This window comes from Scleropages formosus, chromosome 2, assembly GCF_900964775.1.
Source record: "Scleropages formosus chromosome 2, fSclFor1.1, whole genome shotgun sequence".
NCBI classification, from domain to species: Eukaryota; Metazoa; Chordata; class Actinopteri; order Osteoglossiformes; family Osteoglossidae; genus Scleropages; species Scleropages formosus.
In genome coordinates, this window is record NC_041807.1 from 32,437,247 (window position 1) to 32,447,866 (window position 10,620).

At 43.3% G+C, this 10,620-nt stretch overlaps 1 protein-coding gene across 7 annotated transcripts in view; it reads right to left on the reverse strand.

Annotated features, from left to right (window-relative positions):
* The window catches only part of myt1b (myelin transcription factor 1b), a 29,441-nt gene extending 22,286 nt beyond the window's left edge, over positions 1 to 7,155 (reverse strand). For 3 of the 7 annotated variants that reach the window (XM_018737748.2, XM_018737749.2, XM_018737746.2), the window contains exon 1: positions 7,056 to 7,155. In XM_018737748.2, the coding sequence (XP_018593264.1) occupies positions 7,056 to 7,137 (82 nt within the window). In that variant the 5' untranslated portion in view covers positions 7,138 to 7,155. Of the gene's footprint in view, positions 1 to 369; positions 715 to 3,734; positions 4,020 to 7,055 lie in introns of those variants that run through there. The other 4 variants (XM_018737754.2, XM_018737752.2, XM_018737750.2 and 1 more) reach the window with 2 other exon arrangements.
* Positions 7,156 to 10,620: the final 3,465 nt, after the last annotated feature.

Here is a 10,620-nt window from a genome sequence, read left to right on the forward strand (position 1 = left end):
TCTCCTATCAGGTTATCAACCAAACACATTAAGAAACAGCGTTAAAAAATTCTCTTACATCATTCATCTGCTATAAAGCCAAACGCGCACCAGTAAAACTATCCCAGCCAACGTGGTAGACGGAATTAAGAGTCTCCAGCTACTACGGTATTAGTGTTGGCAAACGGAGCTCCATCCCTCATTTAGGGGCCCATCAATAATCTCCGAAGTGACAGAAAATTAATTTGAAGTAACATACATTGCCACATTTTCCCCACTCACTGAGACATGATTTAACAGAAAACCTGAAGTTCCAGAGCCAGGGAGCACATGCGGTGGGCCATCCATGCGCGGAGGGAGCAAGTTCATTTGAGAGAGGACCGCACTTACCAGCAAAGAGCTCACGGCGATGTATAATAAGCCGCCCACACCTGTCTCAGCCAGCGTCTTTCACTTCGGCGGATGTTTACCGTTTACTGCAAAAAACACGGCGCGCTACGGTTCGCGCTTTCCAAGAACCTCCGAACAACCCCGTCACGCGCTCCTCGGCCTCCAATCTGGTTAATTTCCCGAGAGCGAGTCCCTCTCCGTGACCTCCATCTGTCTCTCCCTCGGCACGCGCGCAGAAACCTGCAGCCGCAGCCTCCAGATGGGAGCGCGAGCAGCAAATCTAAACAAGCGCACCTCGCGCTCTGGAAGGGAAATCAACAAACTCCCTCCTTCTCCTCAGCCGCCCCCCACTCCGCCACCCTCTCCCCACCCCCCCTCCGCTCCCCTCTGTCTTCCTCCGTCTCCCCTTCTGACGAGGATAAGGCACACCCTCGCTCAGTTTAAATGTCTCGAAAGCAAATCTATTGCTTTTATTTTTGCTCTGCTTACGGTGCCCTGAAATGTGTGTACACGTTGAGGAGGCCTTGACGTCGTTGTGGCTGATTGTGGCATGCTGGGTAGTAAAGAGGAGCTCTGGCTTGACGATACGGCATCTCATGCAAAACACAGGCCAAGATCTGCCCCTCACCCCAACCATAATAAATGGCTGCATAGTAAACGGCTACATATATTTAGGAGGAAGGAGAAAACTAACTTAACAACATCATTTTTTTATTGTGAATGAAAAAATGGAAGCATAGACAGGTTTTCTCTTTGTTTTCAACAGCAGCTGAAAGTTGGAGCTCTAATACTTTGACCTCACAATGCCTCTATGAACTAAATTCTATTAATGCTGAAAATGTGATAAATTATGAAAAAATAATCTCATTAAGTGTTGGGTAATTGACGACTTAAGGCCACGCAGAAATTTTCTTCGGAATTTTTTCCTGTTTCTTTAAAGTTTGGCGTTAAAATATAGCGCACGCCACTGCAACTCAAGAGACTGAGAAGAAACTTGACTTTAAGCACGGAGAAAAGCCAGATCGAGACCACAATCTCAAGAAAAAGTGTAAAATGAACCCTGAGAAGAACGACACATTTTAACACGTGTTTTATTACCTGCTCATGTAGACGTGTGACTAAATGTGTAAAGTAAATCTGAGGCCGACTTAGAATCTTCTCAAAGGATGTAAACAGCACAAGCTCTCTTACAATTTCACTAGTAATAAAAGTGGCAATGCCAACATTGAATGTTTTAAGCACAACTTAATTGAAGTTTTATCCGTTGCAAACAAAGCCACGTTTTATGGATGCTGCTGGTAACCTTTAAAAGAGTTCCAATCACTCTAGTTTGATATGTTTAGAATGCAGAATGAAGGGCTGTTTTGTCTTTAAAGTTTCTCTTTATGTTTCTCAGACAAAGTGTCCCTCTGTATGAGCCTAAACGGGAAATAAGAATTCTACAATGTCGCAGTGCAAAATAACCTCACTATACTTTAAGATTCTGTAAGGCTAGTCAGAAAGTGGCTACCATGAAAGTATACAGTATATTTTGCTTTACATCAAAACAAAAAAGCTGAAAAAGAAATCAAATAGGCGTACAGAAAAAAGCACTAAGGCGGGCAATTTAAAATATTCCAGTGCTGCAAACCAGACAAACCAAGTTAGTCATTATGGCATAAATCATGTTTCACAGAACACAGGATTTTGAAAACGAACAGTGCGTCACAACACAATGCCTCAGAGACGCCGCACAAAAACACGATATTGCTGGCAGAGGGATGCAAGAGGCCAAACCGACCACTTATATATTTACTGGGCATACAATAATAATAATAATAATAATAATAATAATAATAATAATAATAATAATAATGAGAATAAGAGGAAGAAACAGAAATAGCATTTAAGTGAGAATACTGTGGGAACATGATAAGCGAGGTACATGTAAACAAAGGGCCTGTGAGAAGGGATGAAGGAGCAGAGACAGAGAGACAGAGACAGAGGGAGACAGAGACAGAGAGACAGAGAGAGAGAGAGAGAGAGACAGAGGGAGGGATAGAGACAGAGAGAGACAGAGACAGAGAGACAGGGTGCGAGGCGCCGGACAGAGGGCTGCGACCCAGTGTACATGGGAGCGCTGCTCTACCATCCCAGGAAGTGCTGCATCTTCCGCTCACAACCTCACGAGTGGCTGACATCTTTTTTTTTTTTTTCAATGCAGAACATCAAATGATGCCCCCCCCCCCCTCCCCCCGTTCGGCATCACCACCACCAACACCACCACAGCCCATGTACTGACTGTACGTGCGGTCGCTCTCCATAGTGCTGGAGTTGTGCGTGAGCACCGCCGCTGAAGCCTCTTTATAGGGGGCTCTCGCGTTGAAAAGTGTGTTGGGCAAAAAAAAAAAAAAAAAAAGAAAAAGGCAGAAAGAAGGACGGAGGAAACAGAAAAAAAAAAAAAGGCATCAGTAAAAGGCGGACTGTTTGTCTGGCACCAACACCGATTTTTACGGGCGTTTCGCAGCTCTTCGCGCGCACCCGGCCGCTCGCTACGATTCGACTGCCGGCGAAAATGCGCGTTTTTTAACGTCGAAAAAAAAGAGGGAGTGTGAGCGCTCGCGGCTCGCGTGTCGTGTCACACACACACACACACACACACACACACACACACACACCATGGCATGACAGACAGGAGGGCTGATGACAACACGCAGGCGAGTCCTCGGAGCGCCATGGCCGGCTGCCCCGCTACTTTTGACACTCCTGTCGCCGCGCACCTCCGCTCCGTACACAATAGAAGTACAGTACCCAGAGCAGCACATTTTAAACAACAAGCAGTCCGGAACTCCTAAAGCAGTTCTTCTGCCGTCTTTTTCATTGTGTCCGCGAACGGAGAAGCGCTCAGCGCTGCGTCTCCGATCATAATAATAGGAAACGTGTCATTTATGTTTATTATGTTTATTAATCTGCGCCAAAAAGCATGTGGGAATTGCTTTGTCTACATGCGGCTCGCTGCAAGAGGCTTAAACGAAAAAGTGTACTTAATTATACTTCATTTTTATTCAGACGTGCGTCGCGAATCGGAAAGAAAACAAGTGTGTCAGGAACTTGAGCTTCGTAACAGTTAAGCGATTCCAAACCTGGCAGCGTTTACGAAACCGGTATATGTAATGATTTATGTAACTGTTTTTGTTTCGCTTTTTGTTTTTTTTTTTTCCTTCTATAAAAGACAAAAGACGGGCTTGGAGCCCGTCGAGACATGCGTGCTCACTGAAATCTGACAAAAACAAGAAAAACTCGACTGAAAATACAAACGCGGCCCGTAACCGATGCAAAATAATGACGAAAAAAAAAAAAAAATAGGAATGCGATAATGGGAATACCTGAGAAGGAATATTTCTCTCGGAAGCGTCGTCCTGTCGCAAATCACAAATGCGAGTATCCTCGTCTTTATTTCAGCAACTTCGATTTGAAGTCAAAAAGCACGTCCGCAATATCCCAGCTAAAACAATAATAATAATAATTATTATCCACTAGCGTCCCGATATGGGCTGAATCGAAGTGAGAGCGATACTGGGGCTCTTCTCCGCCTTCTGGAGATCGCAGCTCTCTTAACGGGGCCTCAAATGCGACTTGTTTGTAAGCATAAAAAACATGGCTTCATTTGCCTTTTGTCAGCGAGAAAATGCAATATTGACTTACCTTTCCCTCACGAGCCATTGTCCCCCCCCACCCCCCACCCCCCCCCCGCCTGCGCGTGACATCACGGAAAGCTGTAGTAAAACCCACAGCACAGCATCATATGGGCTGGGCTACGGGCACCCCCCACAATGACTCAAAGAGAAGCCCTATATTCCCCTCGCGCACACACACACACACACACACACCTCTTATGACCTTTGTGGAGCATTTAAACTAGGCTGCTTGGATTTTGGGGACTAATAGATGTTTCAAAGCCACATCCTCCCAACTGTGATGGTTCACTCCCCCGCTGTCACAGATCCTTTACCCAGTAACCCAGGTTTGATTTTTTTTTTTTATGCCTGTATTCAGGAAAGGATGAATTTTAAGGCAAATCTGTAAGGGAGCTACCATGATCGGTGTCTGATCCATTAAACCACCGGAGAAATCAGATGCTCAAATATCCAAAAGCAGCTCAGGCTAAAAGCCAGAGGTGGCATAATTCGGGATAAGTGATTAATTTTTAAAAACCCCTACCCCCCCCCTCCCTTCTGCGAAAGCTTGCACATATCACAACTGTCACTTGAACCCCCCCTAGAATCCCCCCAAAGTGGTATTGTCCAATAATTCACACAATGAACAATTTACCGGCGCAGAAGTGATGTATGCTGCACCGTAACACACTTACCCCGATCTGAATTCGTGTAGAAATGACGTGTTTTTGTGGGAAAGGGGTTTAAACAACAAGAATAAAGTGAATAAACACATAGAGAGTCAATATGGCAAAGGACCACATCAATTCCCCCGAATGAAAGTGTAGGGGATTAGGTAGCTGTGTTTAAACGTTTTAGTAATTTAACTTGACACTTCTATTTTAATTTTCCTTTTACTTGTGTAATTGAAAAAAAAAAGTAAAAATAAAATGTATTGCCTTCCTGTATAGTATCGGTGCACACAGCACAGGCAGGTGAGAGAAATGCTTTTATACTGCACAAGAAGCCAAACGCAAAAAAAATAAACCCCATACATCTGAAAAAAAAAAAAAATAAGAAAATCGGTATTACTTTGACTTAACTTCCAGCTTCCAACAAATAAACACATATTAACGGAAACTTTGAAATTCTCCCAAACACATAGCACCGTTTCCTTTTGTTGTCTCCCAGCCATTAGAGAAAATGACAACCATTCATTACAAGCCATTTGAGAATATTCTCCACAAATGCCATCCTTTATCTGGTGCCACCACACCGTGCATGCATGGAATATTCAAAAGCCAACCTTCGCCTTTCAGAAATTCTATTAAATCCTTATCTCCTTGCAGCAGGCATTTTTGCACTCCTTTTGTTATTCATTCAAGCTAAAATCAATCATTGATGTCCACGGCGCATCAGTGTGATTTCGGTTGCGCTACACACTCTCCGCAAAGCCGCAACGCAGCAACACAACAGGGCGCAGCAACACGCTCCACAGCACCTGCTATATAGACAAAAGTACACATGGTGTCAAAAAGTGAAGTGTGAACATGCTTTCACACATACAGTGGTAAAACCAGGAGCCAATTGAACTTAACCTCACACAGCAGTCCTCATGCTGGATTCAGAACCATGGAGAGCACCACGGTCACTATAGCAGGAGGAGTCATAAAGCACTAATTGCTTTTGTTCAAATATCAAACAGGTCATTTTAACTGAACGGCTTCTCCCACGTGTTTTCCACACACCTCAGCAATCCAGAGACCACCTCGGGGACGCCTGTCCCTCCCAGGACCCTCACACGCGTGCGGCCGCACTCTCCTCCACATCCGCCCGGTGCGCTCGTAACTCAAGGCTGAGGCTCTCGCTCGAATCCCGCCCCACTGTAAAGTAATTACGCGCATGTAATTCGAGTCTTAATGAGAGGGCACAGCGGATTACTGTAAATAAGCATATGACGCGCGTTTCCTATAATTTAGATAATACAGCAAATCAGCTAAGTATAAACTTAATAAAGATGCAAATTTGCCTAATGAGAAAAAAGTAGGCATAGTGAAAATAACGGAAAAGACTTTTTCTGCCGTAGTGGTGAGCAGTTGCATAGAACAGCCCAAAAGTTTTTGCATATTTAATGAGAGAGGGCTTCTTCGGTTACCAGCTGGGACACTTCTGTTCCGGGATCATTCTTAAAGGCTGCCTGCAGATGGGTCGCCTACAATCAGCACTGTGGCTATATTGTGACGGACTGGACCATATAAATATTGCATAGGATGGCAGCTGAGCGAATGAGGAGAGGAAGCCCTGCCCTTCAAAGTCCCTCGACAGATGGAACAAACTGACAGAATAAAAAAAAAAAAACTTTTAATAACCTTGCGGTTGGCATTGTCCCCACAGCATCAGGACGCAAGTACCAGAAGGCACAAACTTTCCTTTGTTTGTTCATGTTCACTTCCAAGAAGAGGTTCAGACCCCACCCCCCCCCCCCCCCGCCCCGCACATTATGAGTATCGTGTTAAAGAAAAATAACACTAGAAGCTGGGCATGCATGACATTGCCGCACACACAGAATGACTGCTATTAAGGGCCATACTTATTTTTAGGAATGAAAAAAGCACAATAACATAAAAAAAATCCAGTATAAAAACTTTACCAGAAAACTTGTGAAAACTCAAAATTCAGCTCAAACCAGATTCGAACTCAAATCAAAAATCAGAAACCAACTGATTCAACAAGTGGGACTGATTGCGAACGAACGGTCATAAGAAGTAAAAATCCTCCCAAATTCAAATTATAGCAGCAAAAGGAAGGAGGCAAACGCGTCACAATACAATGTGTGCTTAATTTTATATCTCCATAAAATGATTAAACACATTTAGTACGCAATACAATTTGCAACAATACAGAAAAGTTAAAGAGAGACTGAGGGAAGCTGTCACGCCGTAAGAAGTTCTGATGTTTAAATCATTTCTCCGGCGTCGACAGCAGCGTAACGTTCTACCGCGAAGCAGAGAATTTAACTGCACTTTAAGCCAGTAAAAAAGTAGCACCAACCTAAGAAAGTTCCGCACAGCTTCATGTTTGCGCCCTTCTTTCCTCCACGCACGACCATCAGGTGCGGAGAAGTTAACTTCATTCTTGGAAGAGTTGAATCCACGAGAGTCCAACTTTATTTGCGCGCGGGGGAGGGAATGAAGGCTGCCGCGGGCTCCGCACGTCGCTCTCCCATCGACCAATCAGGAGCCGCCGTCGCATAGCTGTAGCCAATCAGGGCAAAGGATTCGCCGGACTTCCCTCAACAATGGCCATTGAAGAGGGACACAAAAGGACGCGAGTTATCCAACGCGAGGCAGAGCGCGAGGCCGTCTAGCCATTGTTTCACTTTTTCCGTCTTCATCTGCTCTTTTGTGTAACTCCTCCATCAACAAAAAGTTGGCATATTTATAGTATTTATTGTACGTATCTATATTTAGTATCAATTCAAAGTAACACGCGCCTCTAAGTTTTAAGAAGTTTTAAAATTAACTTTGAACGATATAACTTATTTTTGTTACTGATGATTGTAGACATGAAAACAATCAGTGTTTATAAAATGAAGGTATATTATCATGAGTATCTTTGATCTGAAGCTCTTAAGAAGACCATTATACTATATATTTTGTATTATAGTGAATTATTGGGGAGCAATATGCAAATTCCCCTTGTACTGTCTGTACATTTGTAGATAGCAATGTACTTTAATAATTTTTTCCAATCTTACTGGAACTTCAGAAAATATGTTCTTTATTATTGCAGTCGGAGGAGGTCATAAATGCTGTTTCTATCATTTTTTTTTACCTAATTGATAAGCAAAAGATGGTATACATTTGAAAAGACAACATCTTTTATAAATTATATGGTTTCATTTCTCAGCTTCAATACATTTTAGTGAACTTGGAAATGTTTTATTAGAGGGACAGAAGCTTTTTGGTATTTTTTCTTTTTAAAAATCAGAAGTTCCCTTGTGTGACCTAAAATAAACAAAAAGGCTGAAATCTGATTATGATCTTGAAAGCAGCGATTTAGATTAGGCCACATATATATTATAAGGCCATTGAAGGCCAGTCCAGGCCACTGAAACACCTGGAACGTCCAACTGTTGTTTACATGCCGCAATTTTGTTAAATCAGCTCTGAGAATTGTGTTTTCAATGTGTTTTCAAAATCAACTTGAGGGCATTTGGTTCTACTAATTTTGGCCTTCGGGGGCATGGTGGTGCAGCGGGTTTGGCTAGGTCCTGCTCTCTGGTGGGTGTGGGGTTCGAATCCTGCTTGGAGTGCCTTGTGACAAACTGGCGTCCCATCCTGGGTGTGTCCCCCTCCTTCTCCAGCCTTGTGCCCTGCATTGCTGGGTTAGGCTCTGGCTCACTGTGACCCTACTCAGGATAAGTGGTTTCAGACTGTGTGTGTGTGTGTGCAAGAAATTTTCCGATAAAGATAAATGGCTGTGGCATGTATAAGTGAAAAATAATCTTTTTTTACTGTTGAACCTGGGGATATTTTGCATTAAGACAATGTTATGCATTATGCACTTGCATTGACGTAGACTGGACCAAGTTTACCCTCAAGCCGCCTGACTCTGCTGTTGTCCTGAAGTAGTAGATAAAAATAAGTAATAAATAAATCACTGCCACATAGAGTGAAAATGTGTTGGGATTGCTGGCTGAAATCAAGGCTCACCCCCTGCGAGCCTGAGTTTCTATTGCTGCTGGTGACTGAAGTGAGTTGTGATCCTCCTGTCCCGGGGCGTTCCACATGGCTGTGCAGTCCGCAGCAACATAGGAGAACCCCGACATATTTTTCTGCCCTGAAGCTGTTAGCTCCGCTGCTGCACTATCCATCACCGAAGCCTTGCCAATTGCCCATGGGGCAGCACTCATGAAACCTGGCAGTCACATGTATATTGCAAGTTTTTCAAGTTAATAAGAAATCGTAGGTACATCTACCAACATCCCGTGTTATATGCAGAAGCCCTATTTCAATGTTACTGCTACAAATGCTTATTGTTATTATTTATACCTTTTAGTCAGCTCTGAAAGAAATTGACAACACTTAATTCTTGTCATTTAAATGTTGTTGTACCAGACAAATTTTCGGTGTTTTATCGACACGTTGTCTGTATCTAAAGCTCTTATTCGGTCGTGAAATGCACTTCTGTTTACTTTGACTTGTTCGTTGCTTAGCGTCTGCTAAATTGGTAAATGTAAGTGCAAATGTGGGTTCATTTGTTGCTGATGATTCCATGGTCTCGTGATAAAAAGGTCCAATCTCGGGAAAACAAACACACAATTTTCTGTGCTTTTTATGCAAGACTAAGTGAGAAATCAGAAATAACAGTTTGAACATTATTTCCAGAAAAACATTTTTTTTGTTTTTTTTTTTTTTGTTTTTTTTTCTCCTGAATTTCCGCAATCCACTCTAAGACGCAATATCAAAGTGAATGCGGGCTAGGCCTCTGAAGATGCATTAGAGAAAACTAAGCTAACAGTCTCGTCTTCCGTGGCCACGGGGTGTGGAAGATGACACTTATTCACAACTCTGGATGTGCGGTAAAATTTTCCGAAGCTCCGGAGAATGTGGCAAAAGGGACCACATTTCCATTTGCGAAAAACAGAGAGGAAGGAGGTCTCCGACACTTCGCTTGCAGTTTTTCAGCCGTCTGCTGCTCTCCCGCTCTGCCCCTCTGAGCTGCGGCTGATGAAATAATTTTGCCAGTATATGTTTCCCAACGGCGCACCTTTTTCGGCCTGTGTCGGGACCTTACTCTTGGAACAAGTTTGGAGCTATGCTCCTTGGTAACAGATGGCCTGTTGGACAATGATGGCTCTGCTGGGGCGTCTCAAAGCCCCATGCTTGTTGCCATGGTGAAAAAAAGGGGAAGAACACGTAATGGATTCAGTGCTTATTAAATTTGCTTTCTCTGTGTGCTCACAGTGAATGGCTCTCACTTGAAAAGAGTCCTGGCCTTGCATGTGCCTCTGGAAGGTTTTATCTAAAAATCCCAGACGCCCTCTCGTCTTATTGGGGAGCACCGGCCACTTGTTAACCTATTAACTTTATGCTCCCCCATGAAAGGACCTTCAGATATCTCCTAACCCATCTATCCCGGCTATACATTAGGACAAGCACCAATACTGTGACAAGTCCAACAGACGTCTGGGAATAAACCAACAGAAAACTCAAAAATGGAACACAGTGCCTGAATTACAATGATTCATACATCTGCATTATGCTCATGCTAATGAGTTCGTGCCACGTTATATACAGGTATTATAAATACAGGTTAAACAATTTCAAGAAACAAATGTGTCATTGTAATTCAAAGTAATGGAAATTCCATTAGGCTATTGTAATATATACAGTATATACTTGTATATATATGTATATATAAAATTCATGTGTCATAGGTACAGGTGTTGACAAATAATAACGACTCAAAAATCTGCTGTGCTCTGGGGCAGCGGTCTCACAGATGGGGTGCTTTACAGACTCGCCCTGCTTGTCCAGAGAGAACAATCCCTGATGACTTTATTACAGCCCTGTCGAACTGCGGTAGAGCGTTGCGCTATTAGACGTGAACT